Source organism: Oryzias latipes, chromosome 14 (genome assembly GCF_002234675.1).
Source record: "Oryzias latipes chromosome 14, ASM223467v1".
In the NCBI taxonomy this organism is placed as follows: domain Eukaryota; kingdom Metazoa; phylum Chordata; class Actinopteri; order Beloniformes; family Adrianichthyidae; genus Oryzias; species Oryzias latipes.
The window spans coordinates 8915125-8942512 of record NC_019872.2 but is presented as its reverse complement, the minus strand read 5'-3'; the positions used below and the strand labels follow the sequence as shown (position 1 = coordinate 8942512).

General features: G+C 38.7%; 2 protein-coding genes across 2 annotated transcripts; one reads left to right on the top strand and one right to left on the bottom strand.

Moving 5' to 3' along the window:
* Positions 1-1325: 1325 nt before the first annotated feature.
* On the top strand, positions 1326-9089 carry LOC101165168 (ras-related protein Rab-34-like). Its single transcript, XM_004076276.4, has 11 exons — positions 1326-1548; positions 1785-1918; positions 3147-3238; positions 3849-3914; positions 4280-4381; positions 4611-4675; positions 4786-4837; positions 4908-4989; positions 5766-5856; positions 5934-6041; positions 8179-9089. The coding sequence occupies exons 2-11, from the start codon at positions 1805-1807 to the stop codon at positions 8226-8228; spliced, it is 822 nt and encodes a 273-aa protein (XP_004076324.1). The 5' UTR covers positions 1326-1548; positions 1785-1804; the 3' UTR covers positions 8229-9089.
* A 1053-nt stretch (positions 9090-10142) lies between these two features.
* Positions 10143-27279, bottom strand: supt6h (SPT6 homolog, histone chaperone). Its single transcript, XM_023962192.1, has 37 exons — positions 27028-27279; positions 25925-26035; positions 25675-25845; positions 23705-23778; positions 23394-23571; positions 23184-23265; positions 22739-22988; positions 22408-22509; positions 22200-22313; positions 22018-22107; positions 21744-21886; positions 21442-21587; positions 21259-21366; positions 20881-21161; positions 20191-20345; positions 19118-19313; positions 18809-18948; positions 18590-18707; positions 18213-18289; positions 17894-18029; positions 17590-17727; positions 17344-17511; positions 17124-17251; positions 16822-17029; positions 16486-16633; positions 16072-16214; positions 15840-15980; positions 15441-15636; positions 15135-15280; positions 14953-15045; positions 14580-14693; positions 14339-14463; positions 12893-13005; positions 12744-12821; positions 12496-12671; positions 12003-12271; positions 10143-11794 (listed from the first exon to the last, which is right to left on the bottom strand). The coding sequence occupies exons 2-37, from the start codon at positions 26022-26024 to the stop codon at positions 11596-11598; spliced, it is 5244 nt and encodes a 1747-aa protein (XP_023817960.1). The 5' UTR covers positions 26025-26035; positions 27028-27279; the 3' UTR covers positions 10143-11595.
* Positions 27280-27388: the final 109 nt, after the last annotated feature.

The following is a 27388-nucleotide window of genomic DNA, read 5'->3' as shown; positions in this document are numbered from 1 at the left end:
GATGGCTCATAAAGAGAAAACGGTGTTTGTTTGAGATACCCATGCATTAGGCCTGCACAATATACCGCAAATTTATCGTTATCGCAATATCCAGCTCTACAAAATGCATATCGCAAAAGACTGCGAATATCGCAATAAATCGCAAACCCAAAATGTGTTAAAACAATCTTCTAGCAGCTTGAAGCATTTAACGAATCAAATAAATCCCTTTATGCTTTGACCAATCAGATGGACGCCTTCCCATTGTTGACCAATCAGATGGAGGCCTATTATGTTAGATGTTTGTCCCCCATGTCGATGAGGGTCATTTGGAGTATAATTTTTAAACTGTTGCAATGAAATGGGAATGATGTTTTTGTTTATTTTTCTATTTGTTTATTTACCGCAAATTTATCGTTATCGCAATATTGATCACTAATATCGCATATCGCAAGTTTTCCTCATATCGTGCAGCCCTACCATGCATTAAAGTTTTTTTTAATATTTGTCAAAAGATGCATTCTACTTATTTCCCATGAGAATTATCAGTTAGATTTGAATATTTGAAAACAACAACAGCATCTATGTGTGTATATATATATGTTATGCAAAAACTAGAGAGTTACTGAATCAAAATAATTTTAAGAAATTGAAATTTTAAAGCAATTAAGAAGGAGGTTTTCATTGTGAAAAACAAGTAGGCATGCCATCTCTCATTTGCCGTGAACAGCATACAGAACCTTTTATCTTTCGTCAACCACAACAATTTGCACAATTTTGGAATTGATATTTAAAACGGGCAATTATTGAAAAACATTTTCATACCTCCTGCCACAATAATTCAGCTTTGACTGTAAATGCATTAACACCTATTCATTACAGAGCACTTGTAAAAGCTCACAGCCACATAAACTGTGTGCTTTCAAAGAAGCAGTTATGACTTAAAGCAAATAAGAGAAGTTTCATTTTAAGTTGGCTTATTTTCAATTTCTCATTAATTCTACCTATAAATGTGGTCACAAATATAAGGGGTGTTCCTTTTTAATCAAAATACAAATATAGTGGAGTTAGACATTTTTTCAGTACTTTTTGTCTGCCTGCTGTGAGTTATTTTTGATTTACAGTTTTTTTTTTTTAAACTCTAATTCCAGCCATAAATGAAAGTGATTCATAAAGACTACAATTTTGAATATTCTACCCAGCTCTGCCAGTAAATTTGACCCTGACTACTGTTTGTCGTTTTCAGGTTGTTTCTTTATATTTTTTCCCCCTGTTATTTTGAATCTATCAACTACTACTATATATTTACCTTATGAAAAACTGAAGAAAAAGAACATTAAGTTACTCCTCAAGTCCCTAGTGACATTTTAAGAGTTTGCTGTCAAACGTGTCCACAAGAGGGCACTTAGAGTGTAACTCCAGGAGAAATGAGAGTTTCCATTTGGAGAGTCTGCTGTGGAGAGAGCGTCCAGTTCAAGAGCAGGCTTGTAGGTGTCAGAACTTCCAGAATAGTTTTTGCTGTTAAACTTGGAATTTTGCATCACATTGATCATTTTAAACATCATTCAGGTAAAGCTTTTCATTTCTTTGTTATTAGTTCCCTTTTTAAAAACTAGTGGTTTGACTTGATTTTTTTAACACCCTTTTCTCATGTGGTTGCTCCTGTTTATTACCGTTTGATGGAAAAACTCTTATTTTTGACATTCATGCTCACACCTTGGTGAAGATTGGAACTGTCACACGTGTGCTGTATTTCAGAGAAAGTGAGCAGACATTCACAGAACCTTTTTTTTCTGTTTATGTAGAAATGTGCCTGCTATCTTGAATGAGAGGAGTGTTGGTTACGGCCACAACTGAATGTGTCTCTGTGACCCTGAAAACCTGCCGCAGCATGTTACCACCTGTGAAGAAGGACCGGGTCATCACTCACCTCCCGAAGGTTTGGAATCACCAACTCATCTGCATTCAAATACAGAATTACTATATTTAGTTAAAACACGTTTAAAAAACGACCAAAGTGAGTGGTAAAAGTTAATTTAAAAATGAAAATGTCAGTGACACTTTGTAAATTGCAATATCTAATATTTTAAAAATAAAATTGTTTTAATGTTCTTTACAAAGCGCACACTGTTAAACGTGAATAACTTCTGATCTGTTAGTTAGAGTCTGTAACCTTAAGTATGGGGTTCCATTTGTGCCAAAAATACGTTTATGTGTTTTTGGTCCGAAACATATTGTTGTCACAAATTGAACCCCATACAAGTGGAGGGAAAAATGTGTCAAATTTATTAGTAAAGAAAAGAAAACAAAAAGTTTTGAACGCATTTTCTTTCCTCCTTTAGCCAAGGATAAATAACAAATTCTAATTCTTGTAAAGGCTCAATTTAGATTTAATCATTTTCTTGATTAATAACTAAAGTACCATCCCAGACAATAGGGTAGTTTTAAACTTCTTTCACAGGTGCAGGATGAATCCTTTTTGCTTTATTGGAAGATGTACATTATTTTTGATAAGTTATTTTGTCTTAATTTGCATATTTTAAAGATTGGCAGCAAAATTATATGTAGACTAGAATCATTGCATCCACTATAGAGAGGGAAAGGGGAACTTTGTGTCATGTGCAGTGTGATGGAGAGATAAGAAGGTGGTTGTATCAAAATCATTCCTGGATTAATACATTGATTGTGTTTGCACACACACACCCCACCCTCTTGTGTCTGTGTGGGTTTGCTCCGTCTTCTGGTATGTCAGCGCTTACCTTGTTAGTCTCCATTTGAGAAACTCTGGTAAGTGGGATCTGCACATGCACCCTCAAGACTCCAACCCAGAACAGGAAGAAGCTGAAAATGAATGAAGAGATGAAAGGTTTTGCTAAACTCTCATCTTTACTGTTGTGCAAGAAGATGAAGTACACAGACACACACACCCATATAGTGTAATGCGATTACAACAAACAGTGCAACTATTGATGTTGAGTCTATTTGGAACGTAGCTGAAAAAGTTTGACAAACTTAACAAAGATTTAACGCAGATCATCTGCTTCCAGAGCAGGCAAAAGCGACTTTTGACGTGTCTGCCCTTCTTCTGTTCCCTCTTCCATTGCCCTCCTGTGATTGCTTTTGTTCTGCTGATTTCAGTTTTTGTCCTCCTGCTTACTCCTCCGCAGTGTTTCAGTCCTCATGCAGCCCTGCACACCAAAGAGGGCTTCCATCCAAAGGTGAAAGCTGCATGCCAGACGCAGAGGGCCAGGGCGTTGAGGTGAGGCTGGAAAAAAAGTAAAACCAAATAAAAACACACTAAATAGAGCGTCGAGACTGCACACCATCATCTGGCTGGAGCTACAGACAGAGAAGCGTGCTTAAACCAATTAGCTCTGGCGGAGAGTTTTGAAGTCACGCTCTGTCTGCTGGATCAGCTGATATTCATCGCCAAAAACCCACATCTAACTAAATTCTTACACTGGTTTGTTCTAGATAAGACAGAAGATGTTTCAACAAAAACCACCAAATCAGAAAACTTGGTCTGCAAGCTTCTAAAAAATGGAGATCTTGTTAAGTTTTGATTAAGTTTAAAGAAAAGCTTCAGAGATAACCCAACTGTTCATCTGTTGTCTGTCTTTAACAGATATTGCTGATATGTACAAACAACTGAAGTTTTACAATGTTATCACATTATTTTTTTCATATTTCTGCATTCTGGAGGGTCACACGTGCACACTAGTTCATAGATCTCTTGTTAAAGGTACAGTTTGTATCATGTTAATCTGAATGCATAGTAAAAGCCACTGATCTGTGTGGCTCCTGAGATCCTTGCATGAAACACCCTGCCACGCTGCTGTTATTCACACTCTTTCTCTTCCTTCTGGTAGCTTTAATGTGGCAAAGGTCATCGTGGTGGGGGATGTTGCCGTTGGGAAGACGTGTCTGATCAGCAGGTGAGGCACTAACAAGTCAGCATCCTCGTCTTGGGTGTATTTCTGGATATTTGGCGTAAAGCTTTTGATTCATTTCAGAAGCAAAAGAAAACAGGGAAAACCTTTTTTATGGACAATAACTGCAAATAATTGGAAAATGTGTAACTTATTGCAAGAAGTGTACAACACACGTGTGCAGATCATAAAAAGGTTAAAAAGAAGCAATCTGATTTTGCTCATGTGAAGTAACATTTTTATTCAATCACTACATTTAGATTTTGGCATTTGACCATGTGATGTCAACTTCTGGATATAAATTAAAAAATTAAACCTCAGTACTGAAACAAACGCATTACAAACCGCTTTTATTATCGTCATGTCTTTAGGTTCTGTAAGGGTGTATTTGATAAGAACTACAAAGCAACCATCGGGGTGGATTTTGAGATGGAGCGTTTCGAGGTGCTTGGTGTTCCTTTCAGCTTGCAGCTGTGAGTTGGCCACTTTGCTTGTCAAGATTTCTCTGCATTCTGATCCACATTTGCATTACCTGCTTCTCACGGTCAGATTGGTTTAATATTTTTCATGCAAAACAAGCTAAATATAAAATAAAAACCTTCAATTAAATGTCTTGATCAGATCTTTGTGAGGTCGTCGAGGAACGAAAAGTTTTGTTTGTCTTGAAGGTTGACGGATTGAACTGCGTCTGATTTGTTTCAGGTGGGACACAGCCGGTCAGGAGCGCTTCAAGTGCATCGCTTCCACATATTACAGAGGAGCACAAGGTGAATCTACTTTTGCTGCCGATTCTGAGATGAAATGAGTCACTCAAACTATTTTTTCCAATCAGTGAAGCTGTCCTTTCTGTTTCCTTTCTTTTGAAAACGCTCGCCAGCCATCATAGTGGTGTTTGACTTAAGCAGTGTGACCTCTTTAGCGCATGCAAGGTATGCAGCCCCTGTTTTTGTGACTTTGTTGGAAGTCTGTTTCACACTTTACATCAGTGTGTTTGTTCAGGCAGTGGCTGGAGGACGCCATGAAAGAAAATGACCCGTCCAGTGTTTTACTCTTCCTGGCTGGCACCAAAAAGGATCTCAGTGTGAGTAACGATCATGAAAAATCCTTGAATAGAAACAGAGATTGAAGTACAGGTAATTCATAACTCTTTCAGAATATATTTCTCAAGAACTATATTTTTAGCAAACCCTTAATTAGCCAGAAACGAATTTGTAATAATAAATTTAAAAAGTACTATTAAGTCCTGTTTTTATGTTAATATAATTTTTGTTTGGGCTCAAACAACATATTCTGGTTTAAATCTGCACCAAAAAAGTGTGTTTGACCTCAAAACTATGGTTCCTAATTATTTTAAAGGTAGTTGTTTAATTATGTAAGAGGTTTTAATGCTGGATATACACACAAAAACCCCACTTGTTTTGACTTTATAAATGATTCAAGTGACAGCCTAAATACTGATGGAAACAATTTCAGCACTATTTTTGAGAAAGACCTGAGTGTAACGAATTAAAAATATTGCATGATGTTTTGCTAAAAGGATAACCATCACTTTTTACAACTCTGTAGATCTCCTGTTTAGCATTTTTATGCAAACGTAGCAAATATTATCGCCTATCTACTGATTATTAGTCAAAGTACTTAAAAAGGAAGTAACATGGGGCAAGTTTAAACTATTTCATCCCTTGACTTATTTAATACTTTTTTCTTATAAGGAGTCCAAAATACAGATTAGCTAAAAAAGTACCTAAATCTTTGTGCTCATTTTGTTCTATACTTATAAACTCTTGATCCTTCAGGTTCACAGGATTTATTCTAAACTCTCAAAAGTCACTAATAACTGTATATCTTGTTTCTCAGACCCCTGATCAGCTGAATTATATAGAACAGGAAGCCATCAGACTTTCTGAGGAAATCAAAGCAGAGTACTGGGCTGTGTCTGCAAAGTCAGGTGGGAGTGAAGCATCGACGCCTCGTGCTTTCTCTGATCGTCCTCTGTTTCCTCCCTGAACTGTCTCTTCTGTTCAGGAGACGGCGTCAGGGACTTCTTCCTACGAGTTGCATCTTTGACCTTCGAGGCCAACATTTTAGCAGAGATTGAGAAGAGCGGGTCGAGGCAGGTCAAAGACATTGTCAGTGAGTCATTTTCCCATACATTCAGATACATCTGCATATTCTGAAATGTATTGATGGCTCTGATACCCGGAGCTCACACACGTCAGGGGGTTAGCATGAGACCAGCAACAGGAATGTAAATCATATCACATGTATGCTTTTGTGCCAGCCTACACTGCACCGCAGCAAAAACAAAAAAACTTCTATTAGAACAAACAGTCTTTAGGATTTGTTAAGAAATGAATTCGTAGCTGACATTTTTTTTAAAAAGGTACTAAAAAATAAGAACATGTATCAAAGGATTTGCATTAACCCATACTTTTTCTTCAAAATGATCTTTCATTAGGGCCTGAGCACGTAGTGCAAGGACCCTATTGTTTTTTGGCTTTGATGCTTTAACAGAAGCTTTACTTTCAAATAACATCATAATACACTCACCGACTACTTTATTGGGTTGGACCCTTATGGCTTGAGAACTGCCTTATCTTTTGTGGCATTGATTCAATAAGGTACTGGAAACATTTCTCAGAGAGTTTGGTCCATATTGACGCGACAGCATCACACAGTTGCTGCAGATGTGTCGGCTAAACATCAATAATGCCAATCTCCTGTTCCACCACATCCCAAAGGGGCTCTATTGAGATTTGGTGACTGTGGAGGACATTTGAGTCCAGGGAATTCATTGTCCAGCTCGAGAAACCAGTCAGAGAGGATTCCAACTTTATGCCGTGGGACCTTATCCTGCGAGAGAAGTAGCCATCAGAAGACGGTTACACTGTGGTCAGAAAGGGATGGATATGAACAGCAGCAATATCCCCCACACCATGACATCACCACCACCAGCCTGAACTGTTGACACAGGGCAGGATGGATCCATGCTTTCATGTTGATGCCAAATTCTGACCCTACACATCCAAATGTCACAGCAGAAATGGAGACCCATCAGACCAGGAAATCTTTTTCCAATCTTCTATTGTCCAGCTTTGTTGATCCTGTGTGAATTGTAGCCTCAGTTTTCTGTTCTTAGCTGACAGGAGTGTGGTTTTCAGCTGCTGGAGCCTATCTGCACTCAGAGATGCTCTTCTGCAGACATCGGTTGTGACCAGCTCTTTTTGAGTTCCTGTTGTCTTTCTATCAGCTGGAACCATTCTCCTCTGACCTCTTGCATCAACAAGGCATTTCCACCCACAGAACGGCCGCTCACTGGATATTTTCTCTTTTACAGACCATCCTCTGTAAACCCTAGAGATGCTTGTGGGTGAAAATCCCTGTAGATGAGCAGTTTCTGAAATACTCAGACCAGCCCGTCTGGCACCAAGATGCCACATTCAAAGTCACTTAAATCCCCTCTCTTTGCCATTCTAAAGCTCGGTTTGAATCGTCTTGGACCATGTCGACATGGCTAAATGCATTGTTGCTGCCATGTGATTGGCTGACTAGAAATGTCCAGTTGGACAGGTGTGCCTGATAAAGTAGCTAGTGGGTTTACATGTACATAATGTTTCTTCACCAGTTTTACCTGTACCATAATTGCAAAAAAAAAAAAAAAACAAGTTTATCAAAACAATTCCAGTGGAATTAAGAGGACAAGTAATAGTTGGATTTATGATCAAATCTGCTTGACCCTCAACTTTTTAATGGTTTAGAGTTGTGAATCCAAACAATAATAAAGTGGGGAAAATATAAACTATAGTCATTAAAGTATCTGTTGTTCATTTATTCACTAAAAACTTGGTGATACATTTTGAAATTAAAGAACAGACGCCAAAAGAAATGCAGATTACAATTTTTCTTTCAAGTTTTAATATCTTATGTTTTTTTAAAAGCATCGATTGGACAGTTGGGTATTTAAATATTCGCTTTTTTAAACCACTACTTCAATGGAATCTGCTCAGAGGGATGATAATCTTAAGTGAGAAGGTTATTAAGTTTGAACAGTTTTTTTTCTTAATATTTAACATTTTTACTTTATTTATTTGAAATGTTTGTTAATTCTATTTGATTTATTTTATATTTTCCTTGCAGGCTTGAGTTCCGCATGTGGCTCCATTTGTTTATTGTTGTTGATACTTCATTGTTGGTTGATCAAATCTTTTGTTCATTTGTTGACACTTTTGAAACAGGCTTTTCATTTGCTCCATTTGTACTTTACATTCAGGGATCACGGACGGCGACCACAAAGCGAAGAGGAAATCCAACTGTTGCTGAAACTGAGCTAATGGTTGTTTGGATTGAAGAAGCAATAATGCATCAACTCAAGGCGGAAAACTCAGTCAAGAGGTGCAGGGAGGTCTTTGTCAGTGGAGATTTTCAGAATAATGTCAACAGATGCGGTGGTACATTTTAAAAACGATGTTAAAGGAAGTGTATCTGCTGTGACTAAAACACACGTGAAAGCTCCAGCTTGGTGAGATCCTTGTTGGTATGAAGTTTTTATCATGAATTCACACACTGGTATCTTTGTAAAAGAAAGTTTCTGCTGCGGCTGAAATGAAGCGTTTATTCTCCTGGTTTTCTCACTGGCCTGCTGTCATATGACTCCGTGCTTCTAATTCAATGCGCACGCTGCCTCCAGTGACCAGCGTCATGCCCATAATGCAGCTCTCCCCTCCTCAGGACTCAGGAGTTCACATGATCTTAAAAATGGAGGGATTGTTTTTTGGAATGGGGAAAAAGCAGCAAGTTATGTCCTATTTTCGTGGTGAATAAGATGTGGTCAAGAAGAGCTCCTGCTTTTGCAAACCTCTGTGCACTCTCTTTAAATGACTTCAAAAAATCTTTCTTATAAACAGTTTTTTTAAAATAGAATGTACACTTTGCCATCTTTGACACTCCGTATCAGATATCATTGATGGAAATAAAATAATGTTGACCACATATGGATTGTTTATTAACTGCAGATGAACCTTTGAATATTTAGGGTGGTTTGCCTTACATTAAAAGGTAAAAATAGCGACATCATGATACTGCCTCCACCGTGCTGTACAAAACTGCTGCTTGACTTGCATCTCCTCAAAACGACAAATGAAGGTCTGTCTAATACATTTGAATAAAACAACATGTAGAATATTCAACCTTTCATTCCTGATTGCTCTGGTTTTGCTGTTCAGACTTCAAACCTTAAATCAGTTCTACTGATTTGGTGATTCATAAACTACTTGACTAGAAGTCAAAATAAAGTTGATTTAAAGATGAGATTTAGAAGTCATCTGTGCCATTTAAAAATTGTTATGTTCCCAATAAGACCTCTGAACTTTTAAAATAAAAAATACAAAATCTAATCTCTTGACAAGAATCTGGGTATTTTTTAAGCTGTTTTAATTTTAAGATAGAATGTTTAGATCTTTAACAAACTTTAGATTTTAACTCCTCCTCACTCTAATGGCAGTTATTTAAGCTGTCGATTAAACAAATGCAGCAATGTTTTGCATTTATTATATTGCTAGTAGTTTTATAGAAGTGATTTATAGTTTTGTTTTTTGGATATTAGCAATGAGAGAAAATGTTTTTCTAAAAATATGAATTTATTTCTTTTGACAGACGCTCGTGTGACTGCCTTATAAAATAAGACCTCTTATGCCACACAGGATCATCCCGCTGCAGTAAAAGTACTCCAATAAAAATGTAAAAAAAAAAAACTCAAGTCAAAAACTGCATTTTTATGTGTCAGTCTTTACTTTTCCTTACTAACTAATGCTGTTGATCTGAATATATGTTGGTGTATGGTCCAAAAATAAATATCAAAATATCAACATATATTTTAGTACAGACACGAAACATTGTTGAGCAGCTTATGAGGATGTGTTTTAAACTTTTTTCCTAATTATAAACAAAGCTTACCTTTTATCAATGTTCTACTCAGTATTTGAAATAGGTGTCAGCAGTAGTATTACAAACAACACATTTTTATTTAACTGTTTTTGGACCACCTGAGTCATCAATCAATAAACCAAACTAACTCAGATTAAATCTGTGCTTCAGTTCTGGAGCTACAACAGATCCCCCCACATGTGGCTTTGGAGCCTCAGGTTGCAGATTAGTCCATCTAAATTCTGTTTTTCTGTTTCCAAAGTTTGAATGAGTTGTGTGGCTAGTTATAGTCGGATTAGCAAGACCGACACATTTGGTTTACTAGGAACACTTTTATTAAAGGGATCACAGGTAGAAAAGACCGTCAGCCAGGCAGACACCTACATCAGTGACTGCTGACAATCAGTCAGACAGGTTGCAGGATTTTCAGTTTTTAGGTATAAGCCAGCGTGTCGCCTCATGTAAAAACAATATGCGTTTCAACCAACCATGATGCTCTGTACACTGGTACCAAAAGCACACGTTAAATACCAGGGCTGCTTGTTTACACTGTGGCACAGCAAAACAAAAGTGAACTCATGAGGCCAGCAGAGGCATTCAACGTCCAAATGACAGACAGATTTATCATCGTTTTCTAAATGAACTGCGTGCAGTTTAAAATGTTACTGAGCTAACTATATAAACATAATGGGATGAAGTCAGTCTAATAGGATCTTCAGCTGATAGTCGTCACAAAAACAGGAGCTCGCCCACACCACTCCGCTTCAGTTTCACTGCTGCAGCGGTCAATTACTCTCGTCGTACCAGTGAGATCCAGCAATTGTGTTTGAAATAACATCCAAAACATGCCGAATGTGACCTAAGATCAGACAAAAAATGATGGCTGCCCCTGCAAAGACAGCACTGTCCAACACTGCTGCTTCACAAACATCTGGCAAAACCTTGAACTGATGTGTCCTCACATTCATGCACACACGTTCAAAAGCAACCACTGTACTTATTGTGGCCACCGCCAACACATTAGCAGCTATCTACAGCAGTTGTCTGACCATAACACAGCATGTATTGCAGGTTTCTTCTTTTAACCCCCCTGTGCCTGTATGAGTCTGTACATTTACCTGTGTGTTTGACATGTGTGAGCAGTGGAGTCTTTATGGTTCAAACAGGAAAAAAAAAGTCTTTATTCATTATGATGTTCATTATGATGCACGCAATACAAAAACAAACGTTTTCTGATTGGCTTTGCAAAGAGCTGCTTTGGCCAAAACTCCACCAACCAACCCCCCCCCCCCCCCCCCCCCCCCCCCCCGCTGTCAAATCCACTGAAGGGCCAAACTAAGCCCAAACGCAAAAACAAAGGTGTTAGGACAGCTTGCCTGTCAGTGTCTGTGTAGGTCCATTTCCTTTATGTAACGAATACTTCAAGTTCTTGTTTTATTGTACTGCCATTTCAAATGACAAACAGTGTTATGTCGAGTATGCAAAATACTATGCAGCCAGTGCAGATTGGCAGGGGCTTAAAGAAATAAAGCTTTTGGTATGAAAGTGGCGACCAGGAGGACAGAGGACAGGAAGGAGTTGACGTGAACCTTGATACCAGACGGATTCGCTAGGATATCAGAAGGTGAAGAGTGGATGACATGGACGTCGGTGGGAGGCGTTTGATGGTTTGTGGTAGAGGAGATGGGACGAGAGCCTATCCAAGTGAGGTGGGACAAAGGATGAAGGTGGGTAGGGGGGGGTTGTGTGTACCCCCCTATGTGTCCTATCGGTCCATTTCATCCAGCAGGGGCGTGGCATCTCCAGTAATAGACATGGGTGTGCTTTCGATCATGGGGCTGGGGGACGGTCGTGGGGTCATCCTTGTGGCTTTCTTTCGCCCCTCGGCCTCTTTCTCCTTCAGCCACTGCTCGGCCATCTTTCCCCAGTCCACTGCTGAGGAGTTGCTGCCGCTGCTGCTCGGCCTGCAGGGAAAAGGGGAGGAGTTTTAATCCATGACAAAGCAAGTGCAGGACTAGCACCTCCAAGTGGCACAACACTGCAACAATCAAATGTTTTTTTCGGACAAAAAGGTGATTTCAGTATTCAAATTCTATTTATTTATCTACCAATCAACCAATCATATATTTTTCATATATATTCCTACCAAACAAAAACATTCCCCTCTCTTACTTTGGCTGTGGTTGCGGCTGCTGCTGCTGCTGTTGCGGCGTGCGTCCTCTGGATGACGTGGAGGATGACGGCGTTCCTGAAGAGTGGCCGTGATGGCTGCTGTGAGGAGCGTGGCTGTGATGTGGGAGGTGTTGGTGGTGTGCGTGAGAAGACTGAGGGGTGGAGCCGGGGTACTGTGGGGTGCCCAGGGCCTGCTGGCTGGGCGTGGTGTAGGAGTAGCTGGGGGTCATCATGGGTGTGGCTATGGGCTGCTGAGGTGTAGCGAACACCTACAAAAAACAAGAAAAGCCGGTATTATTGTTTTGGTAAAATGAAAAAACATCTTTAATGCTTTGTTTTCCTCTAGTTTTTTCGTATTTCAGTCACCAAAAAACTTTATCGCACAAACTTAGGTAAAAATCTCGTCTCTTTAATGAAATCTGATCAAATGTAATCAAAGGCAGATTCTGAAGTTTTTATGAAATGTTCATAAATGAAGGTTTTGGTTCCTCACATGGTAAGCAGAGGAGCTGCCTCCCCCTCCTGTGCTCCCACCATATCCATACTGGCTGGAGCCCCACTGTGCCGGGGTGGTGTTGGGGTTTTGGCCCTGGCCTGTGACTGCAGCGATGGCGCTGAACATTTGTGAGGTCATGTTTCTTGGAAGTGCGTTGACGGCTCGTGTTAAGTCTGAGGGCAGAGACGGGTTTAGATCAGAAAAGGGAAAGACCTGTGGACGGTGAACTACAGAACCAAGCTCACCTGCAATGTTGATATTAGCCGGGGTGGCGTTCAGAGACGCAGGTGTTCTTGTCCGACTGCTATTGCTGGGAGTGACGCCTTGGATGGGAGAGAACAGATAAGATTTGTGTCTACGGCAAATATCAACATGGAATGAAGGGCGTAAATACCTGGCACAGGCTCTTGGTAATGGTCCTTAAACCAACGGAAAAGTCCGTTTACAGTAGGAAATATCTGAGAGCGATATCTGAAACCATCCGGGGTGATGGTCACATACTCAATCCTGAAAAAAAGAGGAAAAAATATTTACAAAAACTCTACAAAAACTACTTCCATATCAAAGTTACTTGTTTGGTTTACAGCAGTGGTCCCCAACCCCCCACCAGTAAGGGTCTGTGGGCCACTTGGTATCGGGCCAAGACAAATATATGCAGACGCTAACTTTGATTATTTCCATTTTGTGTATTTTCTGATAGGAAAGGAAGTTTTATTTTGGAAATCAACCGGATTCTGTTCACCACATCAGTCTGTCATGACGTGCCTTTAAGCAGCTGCTCGGACTGATAAGTTTGCAGCTCAACACTTAAAAGCTAATCAAAACCAAACAATTAAACATACCGGTATTTGGAAAGTTTCTTTGGGTAGAAAAGAGCCAGTGAGGAAACCAAATAAGAGTATTTAAATAAATAAAAAAATAAAGCTGCTGTTTACAGACAAAACCAGGAGTCTCCCTCCAAATACAAATGTATCCAGACAGTTGTTTTCATGTACCAGAAGCCGCTCTCTTCCCAAATTTGCAGGGACTAACTTTTGAATTTTTCACACACGCAGATAATAAAGATGCAGACACGGTGCATTCCTGTTTATATTATATAATTAAAAAATTCCAGTTTTATGACGGTTTATTTTGCTTTATTTATCCATCATTAAAATCGAGACGCTACTGAAGTTAGCGTCCGGTTGTTAGCATCCACTTTGATGTAAAAGGCTAAATTTTTCATCACAAAGTTTAAGTTTAAACCAGCCACAAACATTTTACAGAGAATGAAGATCCAATCAACTAAAGTTATTTCTGATTTGTGGAAACTATTAAAAGGGACATTTATGAATTTTCCTTGAATTAGGGGAAATTAGGAAGGCATCTGTTAAGAAACGTGAGCAAAGACAATGATGTAAAATAAATGCACAATGAACCAGACTTTATGTAAAAACTAAATGTGATACATCTTTTGGCCCTAAAAGATGCTTTGAAACAACTTCTACAAATCAACAACTTTGTTTCAATTAATCTTTGTCATTTTTTTTTGTTTTAACAAAAATCTATTAATATTTTCAGATTAGTTTTTTTTTTTAAATTAAATTTCTCGTAGTCGCATTTCAAATTGAAAAATTGCTTAAAAATATTAAATGCAAGAATTTTGTCTGTGAAAATATTGTTTGGTATCAAACCGGGCCGTGGCCTGAAAAAGGTTGGAGACCACTGGTTTACAGAAAACAAAATGATCCGGATTAGAAAATCTTTACAGCCGTAGAGAAAAAACTAACAAGATATACAATTTTTAAAAAATATTTGCATGTTTATATATAAAAAAAAGGAGGGAAAAAAATCAACTCACCGAGGTTTTCCACGGGGTTGGTAGCCTAAAATGAATTTTCCAGGTAGATCTTTACACGCAGAAATAAAGTATGGAATAAAGGTAGGCTTCTCCCTCTTTGTCTTGATTAACGCCTCTTCCATTTTCTATGAAGGAGGGGGAAAAAAAGTTAAGCTACAGAAAGAAAACTCGTGAGAGTTAAAGCTCTTGGTTTTATTTTTCAACATGAAAAACTACTTTAATCTGTAATATCAGTGGATACCTCTCTACTTCCCCCGTTACAATCCTGGAAGTACTTGTGTCCGAGCAGATCTCGTGCAAAAGAGGCCATCGGCTGAATGTAGCGAGCAATTATTTCATCCAGATCTTCAAATTCCTGAAGAGAAACAAAAATATGTTCATATTGTTCCTTTGATAGGTTTGATTATCAAGCACAGAAAGAAAACGACTAACTGCAAAGATGCCTGTTGGCTGGTTTTTATAGCATGATTACAGCAAATGACTGCTTTTCTCATGGAATTTGTGATGCTTTAGCAGCAAGCAGAATGTTTTTCAAAACTAGTTAGTTTTTGAATGCCAAGAAATTTTCAATGTGCTGAACTTCTAAGTTTAGGCTGGAAAAGAACACAACTCACTTCATTGTTGATCCAGAGGGTGTGTCCTAAACTAAATGCATTTTCTTTGCCTTCTTCTCTCACATCCACGTGCTGATAGATTCCATCGGCCACCTACAAAACACACGTGACAAAACATACGGAGGAAAACGGCTGCTCTTTTTTCTTTTTTGGTACTTTTTTCAGACTTGTAGCTTTCTTACTTTCCAGGTGACTGTCAGGTGGTTCTCCCCTTTGCTACTCGGCCGGATGATCAAGTCTCCCTGGTCCAGAGTCTCCATCATCTTCTCAGCCTGGTTGAAACTGATGTTGTGGAAGTTGGGATGGGCGATCACACGCTTTATATATGCTGAGAAAAGGAAAAGGATAACACCTAAAATGACTGATGTGTAGTTTAAAGTAGAGTCTCAGGTTAGACAAAAAATATAAAAAGCAGCAATTTTCCTATTTGTGAAACTTGCCTCATAAAACAAAAACATTTAAAGGTGCGAGTGTGTTTTCAAACTAACGTGTTCTTTGCTGTTTCTTTTTGAGCTCCTCGTCATGCTTCTGGTCCTCAGCTTCTGTGTCAAAATCGTAGTAGGTGTCTTTAGGAAGCTTCCACTCGTTGTTCTTGTCCATCAGGTCTGAGGTGCGGCACGTGAGATCCACGCTGAACTTCTCAATGTCGATTTTCATTATGCGGCAGTGGACGGTCATGCCCACCTGAAGGACGAGGAGCAGGACAGATACAAGCATGTCATTCAAATTGAATAAATGATTAATGAAAAGCACCAATAAAAAACATATATAGTTTGTGCTGACATTACAAGACTGTTTAAATGGACGGAGTGTGTTAGCTCATGTAGATGAATCCTCTCACTGCCGGTGCTTTGCTCTCCTCACCACAATAACAGAGAACACTTCACCTTCACTCTTTCTTCTGGGTGTTTGACCACTTTGTCACTGAGGAACTTTGTGGGAATGAAGCCTTGGACACCATTGTCTAATCTGCTCCGCACCCCAATAGCTTGTCCAGGACACGAGCCGCTGTCAAAGTGATTCCACACCTAAACAAAGGGCAGAAAACCAAAAGGAAAGACTCTCATCTGTATCAGCTCAACTGGATCACCGAAAGAAGGAAACTCTGGTGCTTCGTACCTCGCTCAGCTCGGGAAAATTGTCCTGCTGGCAGAACGGACACTGCCACAGACCTGTGGCATCGTTACGAATGGCCTGGTCATAACTCTCTCCTTGAGGCCGTCTGTGAGCAATACCCGTCACAATGCTGGTGATCAGCTTTCCTGTTAGAGAAAAGAAAAAGGAAAAAAACATTTAACTTTTTACAACACCACCATACAAATATTTATTTCTGACCCTGCAAAATGGAAGGGAATTTAGAAGTTATGCAACATAAATAATTGCCAGTTGAAACTTTATTAAATGTATTATAGTATTAAGGCAATTGTACTACACTGTATGAAAAAGAAACAAATAAAAAGCTGATGTAGCAAGATTCTACAGGGGTTTGTTCCTCTTTGGTGAGTTTAGGGGAGGAGGTGTTCTTGTGTTTACCAATATAAAAGGTCTCAGGAGTCTCCTTGGTCAGCATGTTGAAGACCTCCTCAGTGTTCGGCACTCTGTAAAGAACTCTGAGGTCTTTGTACCTGCAGCTCAGCTCTGCACGGATGTCATACAGAGTAATTCCCTTGTTGCCGTAACCCTACAAAAAACAAATAAAGCTCCAATTTTAGTAAAATAGTTATTTTCAGGCTCTGGAAAACTTAACATTAAGGTAAACATCTTTTGTTTGTCTGCAACACAAAATGTAACAATCAAAAGAGAAGACTTTACAGCTGTAAATAATGTAAAAGCAGAACGTATGAGGTATAATTGAAGTCATAAACACACCTGTCTCTCAAGCTCTTCTGCAAAGGCGTCCAGGTCCAGATCTTTGAGACGTTCTGGATTCTCTAAGATCTCCTCCAAAGCCCCGGCTGGATTTGCGTCTTCTGCAGACTCATCATACTCGAGGGCGTCTACAGCCATCTTGCGAGCCCACTCATAGGTCTCAGGGTGGACACGAGAACCATCCAGAACCTCAATGTATGAGTCCGTGCTGTTCGTTAAGGTTAAGATAAAAAAAAGATTTATTACGAAAAAAAATACATCTGGCAAAAACCAATAAACACTGAACGATCTAAGGTAGAAACCTGTCTCCAAGTGATGCCGTGTCGATTTTGATGAAACCAGCACAGTTGATGAAAACTTTCGGCCCCATGTGACACATTGTGACGAGCTGTGTTCTGTTTTCAAGTCGAGTGTTGTTCTGCTTTAAAATCTGCACAAAACAAAGAAAAATGGTCCTTCAGCTCAAGAACAATAAGAAACACGAATGTCATTCAGGTTGCTCATCTGAGCACGCATTAATACCTTAAGAAGGTGGGAACCCTTTCTTGATCCCAGACCACAGACGTACTGAACCAGGCTCTGAGTGTGAGGATGGGCGATGGCCCTGTTCACATCCACTCCAACCTCATTCACACGGTTGATGAACTCACAGTAAAGAGCGGAGAGCAAATCCTCCTTCACCACATGTTCCTGAGAAACAACACTGCTTTCACTAAGATGAACATTAAAGAGCACCAAATTAGAATTTCATAAAAACACGAATCCCACCTGTAGTGGGTGCAGCTTTAGGCAGAGGATGTCCTCATCTGTGCTGCAGACTTGAGCGTACTCCAGCAATGGATCCTGGATCTTCCTGGCTATTGACACCGCCTGTCTCAGCAAGGGCGGGTAATCCCTGAAATCATTCTTCAGAAAAATTGAAGAAATAAATCAAATGAAAAACTGTAGGTTCGAAACAAAGAGAGCTGACACTTGTAAGAGGAAGATTTGAAAAATGCAGCACCCCAAAATAAAGTAAACAATCATACATGTCTGAAAGATGATTATCATAGAAGAAGAAAAAGAATTTTACCTCAGATTTCTTACTGTTCATGTACAATGTGGCCAATTCATTGTCCACAAGCTCCACTCCCACAGGAGAAAGAGAGGACTCCTGCTCAAGCTCACTGATGGTTCTCTTTATGTCTTCCATGATCATTTGGGCATCTCTGCACACATCAATTATGGTTCATAATTTAAACTAAAGGTTTCAGTTATTCAAACAGATGTTTGTTTGGCTTAAAATCAAGTAAAATTGTGGGATATCTTTCAATACACATGAGTACTTTTCAGATATTGTCCAGCAAAGTATTAGGTTAAACGATGACTGAATAAATGAAAAATATTCTTACCGATTTTCCCCCGCGACAGCTACAACATGAGGCTTTTTACTCGACAAGAACTTCTTAAGATTTTCAATGTCATTGGCCTGAAAATGTCACAAACCAAAGAACGCGTTTCAAGAACACATCAACCAAAAAGTCTAATGTTAAAATAAAAAACATCAAAACGACACGGGTTTAACCCTTGTGCTATCCTATGACCCCACCCTTACACTGACGTGTTATCCCTACCATGACAAAGGATTTCATGTAATCCATGGACACCAGTGAAGATCACAAATCATTGAAGAAAAAAGCTTCAGCGCACCGTCTAGTGGGTCTAGATGACCCAACTCCCATTGTTAAAGTGCCTTGGATAGCACAAGGGTTAAAGAAAGCACCAGTACCTTTTTCTCTCTTTCATCCTCCCTGAAAGCATTTCTTCTCTTCATAAAGTAAGGAAGTCGAAGGAAGTCCACCACTTCTCCTTCTCCATTTATCAGAGCACAAAAAACTGGTGTATCTCTGTCAGGGCAAAGACAACACTGTTACTTTGGCAAATAATAAATGAAATGTACTGAATGGCAAAGCTCCCATGTTTAATGATGGTTCACATAGGGTCGTACCTGCTTGGAGCATAAGCCACACCCAACACCCGAATGCCCTTCCCCTGGCTCTCATCCATCAGGTCATCATCCTCCTCCACCTGCTGATCTGGTCTGTAAGGAGCCACCTTCAGCCAGTTATAGAGCCGACGACAGCAGGACTTCAAACCCAGAACAAAGAGGATTTTAAGCACTTGAAGTTAAAAAAAATGCAAATAGTTTGACTATTTTTAATATTTAACTTTTGGCAACCGTGTTTTTATGCTCAACACTGTTGAAATATCAAGAGAATTAAAAAAAGATATGTTTAGGAAGTGCACGACTGAGTACCCTGACTATGTTCTCTTTGGCCTCGGCAATCAGTTTGCTCTTGAGCTCCTTGGCCATCTGAGGGTAGAGGAACTGATTGAGGGCCCTCTCTATAGCTAAGGTTCGTTGTCTGTTCCACTCTTGGACCTGATGACTGAACTCGTCCCGGTAGTAGAACTGCTTGATTTCATCAAAGTATGTCTGGTCCCCAGCATACCTGGAAAACAGGAGGCGACACAGAGAAAGGAAATCCAGTGAGCATCATCATGGCAGGTGCAAAAGTGAAGGAGTATCACAGTAGTGGCTAAATTATACTGATATAAGTCTAGAAGATTTGAAGGTTTACTATTATGATCTTAACAGGGGAGATAAGCCCATTAATTATTATTATTTTTTAAATGGCGTATACTTATACAGCGCCTTTCTTCCTACAAGGACAAAGCGCTTTACAGTCACGGACCCATTCACCCAGTCACACACACATTCACACACACTTTCACACACTGGTGGTGGCTCCGCTGCCAAACACAGGCGCCCGCATACCACCAGAGGCAAGGTGGGTTCAGTGTCTTGCCCAAGGACTTCGACTCATGGGCGTGCAAGGCGGGAATCGAACCTGCAATCTTACTATCATAGGTCGACCGCCCTACCACTGCACCACGGGCGCTTGTCTTATTTAGCCCACTTGTCTTACTTAGCAGCTGAGTAAACAGATTAGAGCCAAAGGCCTTTTCTGTTGGACAGATTTTACTGTTACAATTGGGGGTCATTTAGCTTCAGACACACATGGTGTATATTTGTATAAACCTCTTTTGTATCTGAGGCTAAACTTTATCTATGTTATATTTGTGTGCATTTCCTTTTGGACCGGATGGAGGAGACTGAGACAGATGGATATTAAATATGGGAGACAAGTGTACACAAAAGAAAAAAGAGGTACAAGAATAGGAGAGGGTAGACTTATAAAAGAGGCAACAAGTTGCCCAAGGTTGATCAATATTACTTTCACGTGTTTATCGAAAGTGCTATAAAAAACATTATAATATTTTAACTAACTAGCATTTTACAAAAGACCCTCATTGGTTTGCACTTACCCTTTAACGCCAATGAGGTCTATGCAGATATCTATAGTAAGAAGTCCTTCTTCCTCAGCCAGACACATTTTCAAGAACTGGTCCCCATTCAGCTCCTTTACGGGCTTGTTTTTCAGATACTTGAAGGAGTAAGCAAAGTGAGCCTCATCTACCTCCTAATAGACAAAAAGAAAAGGAATGTCAAAATGTTGAGTTCTAATAAAGGCCTGTAACTTTTTAATGCATCTTTGTTTTTTAAGACCCACTCCGAACATTCTTTGATCTTTTTTAAGAGCATTCCCAGCGATCTTTTAATTGTGATTATCCTGTTTTTTTTTTTTTACAAAATCCATATTCCGTGTTGTTTTCTAGGACATAGTTTCTGCAGAGTGGCAGTACACCATGACAAATTCAGTTCTATGTTGTTGGTGGAACCGATGGCCCCCCCTTCCCCTTTCCGTTGGTAAGAGTTCGGAGCAGGGAGCCTGTGGCCCGGCCAGCGTATTTTCTACGTCACAAATAAGATTTTTTTTCAAACTGCTTTTTTTGGTCTGCTTTTAAATTTGAATAAAAAAATACTTAGAAATTAAGCTTAATTTTTTTTCCATGTCCTCTGTCATCCGAAAAATGCCACAAGGACATGTTAAGAACACCAAGAACATTTGTCATCTGAGTGGGTCTTTAATTAACCTCTGATGATAACCACCGTACCTTTTTACCCTTCTTTGTGGGTTTGATGTTAATCTTGGCTCTCTCCTGAAAGGTCTGGCGAAGAACATGCCTGACTAGAGGTTCCCGAGCAATTTGCATGGCAACCATATATCTAGTTCCTACCAGCACATTCTCGGGGGTGGAGAACTGACTGCACACATAATCTTTTGCCAGTTCTAAAGGCTCAGCAGGGAACTGCTCTGTCTCGTGACGCTGGTAACTGTCTCTTAAATTCTCTCCAAACTGCTCCGGGGTCAAACCAAACTTTTTAGCCAAGCCGTCTGTAAAAAGAGAAAACCAGCATAAGAAAATTAGGACAGCAGACAATTTTATTAATATCACTAATTTGGCTATATGAAGAAAAAAAAAAAAACTAACCAAGTCCAACACTTTGGCAAATGCTGTACATGTCCCTACGAGATGCCTGCTTGAGGTCAGGGGCTTTCTGTTCCTCCTCTTCTTCAATTTCAAGCTCCTCCTCTTCCCCTTCAGGTCAAATCATTTTCAAATAAGCCAAAAGGAGAAAGCTCTTTTGATTTTCATCACTTCACATGATTTTACCATCTTCTGTCACTTCTCTGATCTTCTTGAGCCTCTTCTTGGTGGATTTAGCAGCGTTTTGCATCTTGGGGATGTCTCGACCGTAATAGAGCAGGAAGTGATTGTACACATCTCCCAGTTCTTCAAGAGTCTGTACATCTTTTAGCCTTTGGAATATTAAAAAAAATAATGATACAATTAAAAAAAAAACATGTCAAAAGGCTTCTTTAATGAAATTTTGTCTTATTTTCTGAGGGCAACTGAAGCTAAACAAGGTTTATAAAGTAACATCTTTCTCAGCCTGCAGTGTGATGTGGTCGCACCTCTCCATGTCAGCCGTGTCTAAAGGACGAACGCCATCAGCCAGGGGCTTGTCAGGGTCAGCAGAGATCTGCTCAAACTGATATGACTGCATCTTTTGGAACAGCCGGGTCAGGTTCTGCTTTCGGGTTCTCAGCTGAGTCCACTAAACAATTTGCAAATCAAGTTAACTACTACCAATCGAAGTGTTTAAGTTTAAGCAAATATTGATGCAAACGTTAAAACATTGATAGAAAAAAAAGTCACAGTAATAAATAAAACAAAATGTGAAAATACCTTCTCATCCCATTGCCACACCTTCCACAGGTCATTGATATTTAGCTCTGGTTCAACATATTCTTTTCTGTAGAAAGCTATAAAGGGGACCTGAAAAAATGTTTAAAAAATGCAAGTTTTTGTCCTCCTTAAGATGAAAACAGTTAAATCCTTAAAAGGTGAATGTTATAAATCTGTGGTACCTCAAATTGTTGATTCCTCATGAAGTTAAGAGCCTCCTTAATCTTGGCAATTGTACTTGGACCCTTTCTGCTGAAATTTGTGGTTGTCCCTCTGTCAAGGTAGTCTGTGCTTTCCTTTAGAGGACAACGTGAGAAAAAGTAATGAGATCTGTTTTAACCACAAGCAATGTTATCATCTCCTGACGTAGCCTAGAGACAGCAGCTGCACCTGCATGGAGATGGTGAGAGTGGAGAAACCATGTCTGAAGATCCACTCGGCTTCTTCTTCCAGCTCATCATCCTCAGCGGGCTTAACAGGAATGGATCGTAACTGAAAGACAAACAAAAAACACATTTAGCAACATTATCAGGTGAATCATTTCTTTTATCTTTATTTAACCAGGTGGGCCATTAGGCACATGTTCTTATTGACAATAACGACCTGGGTTTTTTTGTGAATAAAACTTTCACAACCAAATGTTAGCTTACAAATTCATTTGGAATGTTAAATAAACCCTTAGAATGACTTTTTAAATGTACTAATATACTAAATCACACACCTGGAACCTCTCAGGCATGTCTGTGGATCGAATCTCATTGTCCTGATCAGTCATGTGACTGCTTTCCAGTTCACTGGGCTCATAGATTTCAAAGATGCTCTTTCTTCCCAATCTCCTTTTAGTCTGTTTCTTAGGTCGGTCCCAGCCCTCTTCTTCTGGATCTTCCTCTTCTTCCTCACCTCCTTCATCAACACCAATGTCAGCAAAGTCAAAGTCGCCACCAAAGATTTCCTGGGCTTCTTGGAGGGCTCTGGAGAAAGAGGATTTGAAACACATATTAAAAAACGTACCTTTTTTTTGGGGCTATTCTTTCTTTGTACAGATATTTAGAAATCAAATAGAAAAATTCTGTACATTTTTACTGCCCTTAAATTAATGCCACAAGAATGTGTAGGAATTGAAAATACGAGTAGGTTCTTCTCATTTCAAGTGCTCAAACACTCACGCATCTGTGTATCCAGAGAACTTCTTGCCCCGTTTTTTTGTGATGGGCTGGCCATCATCATCCACAATAAAATCATCTATATCTGCGGAAAGAAAATAAATATAAATTGAACTTCTTCCTCTTATAAAACACACTACAAAGGAGATTCACAACCTTGAAAAAAACATGCTGACATTATTTTAAAGAGATCTAGCAAAACTTTTTTCCAACCTGAGTCCTCCTCTTCTCCTTCCTCCTCATCATCTACAGTCTGGAGGGGCTCGTCCAAAGCCTCGCCTTCCTCCAGATCACCATCACCATCTCCATGAAAAATCTCATCTGCGATCAGGTCCTTCTCATCGTCATCTTCATCCTCGTCAAGTGTTTTGACGCGGTCATATTTCTTCTTCTGCAGTACAAGATAATACATAGTTAGGACAGCTATCAAACGCTCCAAGCTCTCCAAAAGATGCTGTATGTTCAGGACAGCTGGAGTCTAAGGAAAAGGCAGTAGAAATGGAATTTTATTGAGAAATTCTTACCCTCCTTTTCACTTTGACGCCTAAATTTTCCTCAATGAGGTCGAGATCATCATCATCCAGGTAGTCATCATAATCTAGGAAGAAAGTTTGGAAAAACGATCATTGAAGACAAACTTAACATGTAGGATTTATCTCTGAAATGCATCACAATGTTTGTACCTTTAAGCATGCTGTTTGGATTTCAAACCACAACTTTAGTGTCTTAATCAAATTTCTCTGCTTATTGAAACAGATCTGTGATGAGAACAGCTGGGATATCTCTTTACATTCTTAATAGTGACCTTTGGGTCCCTAAATGCCCCATAGCCAAAACATTTAGGTAAATATGCAGGTCTAGCTACTTTGAGTTTTTTTTATTATCAGTGGTAAAAATGGCTCCAAGCATTAGGGTTCCTCTTTTTAGTGACCGATCTGTGAATTCAAACCATGTCATCATTATGTGTTGCAAGATTGTATCGTTATACATGCAAGTTATTCACACAAGTCAAAGACACAATGATGACAAAATATAGAACTGGTTTGAGTTACTTATTGGCTTGATGCCAGCAAAGACACACATGTGGGGTTAGTTTGCTAATAAAACATTTAATCTCAGTCGTGATTTTTCTAGACATTACTGACGGAAAAAAATCCCTAAAATTAGTATCAGATTGATTTAACTTAATTCAAATCGGATAAAGAGCACAACTAACCACACAGAGGAGCATAGATACGAGTGATGCATGAGAAAACTTATGTCAAAATTAAAAAAAAAAACACCACAGAAAAAGCGTTGTCCCCCCTTTAAATTTCCAAATCCTCACAGGACTGTGAATTGCTGAGAATTTTTGGTTGAATTTTTCCACCTTTCAAACCCACAACAAGCACGAAACACTTAGAAGCAGAAGACTTTTTAATAGCCACTGGTGGAACCTGGAGTTGCGCTGAAGATGAGGAAAAGAGATTATTATAAGGCAACTACATTTAGGATATGCTGTGATGCTAAGATCATATATCAGATTGATAAAACATGTGACATGTGAAACTCATGTGATTCCAGGGCATCTATATGTATTTGCACCCCCAGATAAAAATCATTGTAAAAAGAATATATTTTTATCGGTAAAGTCGATAAACAGATTTGTTGTTTGGAGGTTCATGTTAAAGCTCAGCAATTAGTTATTTACCAAACAACTTTTGGGTTAAAGCATTGGTAAAAACACTTCAGAAAAAACAAACACAAAAATATTAATGCAATATGCTGTATTTAGTTTTCACCCTAAAAAAACCCTAAACCCAAACAATTTCAAGAGTTCACTTGTATGGCTCTAATACTTAAACCTATTGTTTACTCGCCTTTTTTTGCTAATACACTGAAAAAGATTTAGACTTATTAACAAGCGTAGCTAATTTACAATTAAATCAATCTTTAATAATAATTATTAAATTATTATTAAAGATGCAATTCATTGTGATAAAAAAACAAAATAAAACATCAAAACAACTACAGGAAAAAAATCTATTGGTCTTTAGGAAAGATCAGTATGTATGTTCTTATTGTGAAAATAAGATTTAGTTTAACAAATATTTCATTAATTCAAGGTGAAAATAAAGTTGTAGATAAAAACAATACATTACAAGAGGAACATTTAGAGGGGTCCAGGTTATTAATTAATTTATATTTTGTATTTTATTAAAAAAAAAAGTACTTCTGTTTTATTTTTCAAGTGAATTCATAATTCTAATATTGACAGTTCTACCTTTGTTGAGCTTATTAACCTATTAAGTGAGAAGTTTTCATGAACAAACAAAATTAATAAAAGATTAAAAAATAAGCGATACTTAACATAATTGTGCAAAATACAAAAAGTTTAATCTAATGGTAAAAGTGTTACTGAACATAAATAATAGAGATACCCAGCTGTAGTTACCACAGGTATCACATACACATGGAGAAAAAAAAAAAAAACATAAAAAGATACTAAACTTACTGCGCTTTTTACGGCGATGTCTCACTTCTTCCTCTGAGTCACTCCCCCCTCCACTTCCACTTTTCGGTGCTTCTTCCTCCTCTTCCCCATCATCATCTCCATCATCAATTAGACCACGCAAGTTCCCATGCTCATCCTGTTCCTCAGGGTTGTCAACATCTTCCTCCTCATCTGTTTTGAATTGACAGGTTCGTGGTGAACACGTTCTCGTACTCCAATTTGGAAAAAAGAAAACAACTTCATTTCTTACCATCTTCTTCCAGAAATCTCTGAGTCTTCTTCGGCTTAAGATCTTTCTCTTCGAGTTCCTCCTCTGATTCCTCTGCTTCGCTATCAATAAAATCTGACATGATAGCCAATCCTGAAAAAATGATGCATAATGTTAAGAACAAAAGCTCACAGTGGAGGCTTGGATGCATGCAAAAAATTAGTAACATCAATTTAACTAGTAAACATTTACTAAACTCTAATTTAACCATCACATAGTATCAATATGTATCACATAACATTTTTTTAAAGGGGCGTGTTTAAACGCTCAATCATCCATGATTGTTGGGAATAAGGGACAGTCACACCAGGAACACATTCTTTGACCGAAAGTCATCTGATCTGATCAGGTGCTGTTATTTATGATTAGATCATAATTCATAAGCAGATATTGTAAATGGGACCGTTGAATAATAATTTGAAGCCGTTAATTTTAAGTTACCTAAAACAGATTATTAAAATTTGGCATTTCTTTTTAAAGCAAAACAAAGATTAAAAATCACAAGATAGTGTTTAACGTCCCTTCGTTGTGTGTGTTTTTTTAAACTCTAACATCTGTGTTATAACAATGAACATAGTGGTACTAGTCTAGATGATGTCGCAATGCGTACACAAAACCCGTGAAGGGGAATTCCCTCACGTATCTAAAAATGACAGTTAATCGTCATTATTTGGATAATAAAAACAAAATTGTAATAGGTTGTTTACTAAAAGAAATTACAGCCATTACATAGAATTATCTGGAAATAAGAATCTACAACGACTTATAAGCTACTAAATGCTAGTTAAGCTAGCAAGTTAGCTCACCACAACGTAAAACAGCGAAGAACGTCCGTATTTCAACAATATATATATATTAAACTCTCAATACATAACATAAAAATGAATATTAAAAAGAAAATAGATTTAAACCAAGTTCACAGCGGCAAAAAACGAAATTAAGGCCGAGTAAATCCTTCTTGGAAATACATTAGCAGTGCAATGCAGTAGCACAGTTAGCTTAAACAAAAACAAGCATCCCTATTTCTGAGAACTGCGTGTTATTTCCAACGAAATGGACACCAAATGGCGTTTATTCTAACTTACAGGTTATCGACTGCTGCTCCAGTCCGAATACAGTAAAAAGAATATCAGCGTCTTTATGTTTTTGTTGCGTTTCGTAGGTTAGACTTGTAAAAAATGGCCGAGAACTAGCGGTGTGTTCCTACGGGTGCGATGACAATTCCGGCGGAACACCAGATTTTGTGACCTCATCAGGCTCTTCTTCGAGTGTGTAAAGCAGGGAGAAACACAGAAACTGCAAACTATTCCCATTTCTACTCTAAAAATAACCTAAACCTGTCACCATCTTGCCTTGAAAATTAAATCATAACATATGTCTACAAAAAGCATAAACATGTTTTCATTTGTTCATCATTCTATTTTCTTTTACCTTTGTAAAATATCT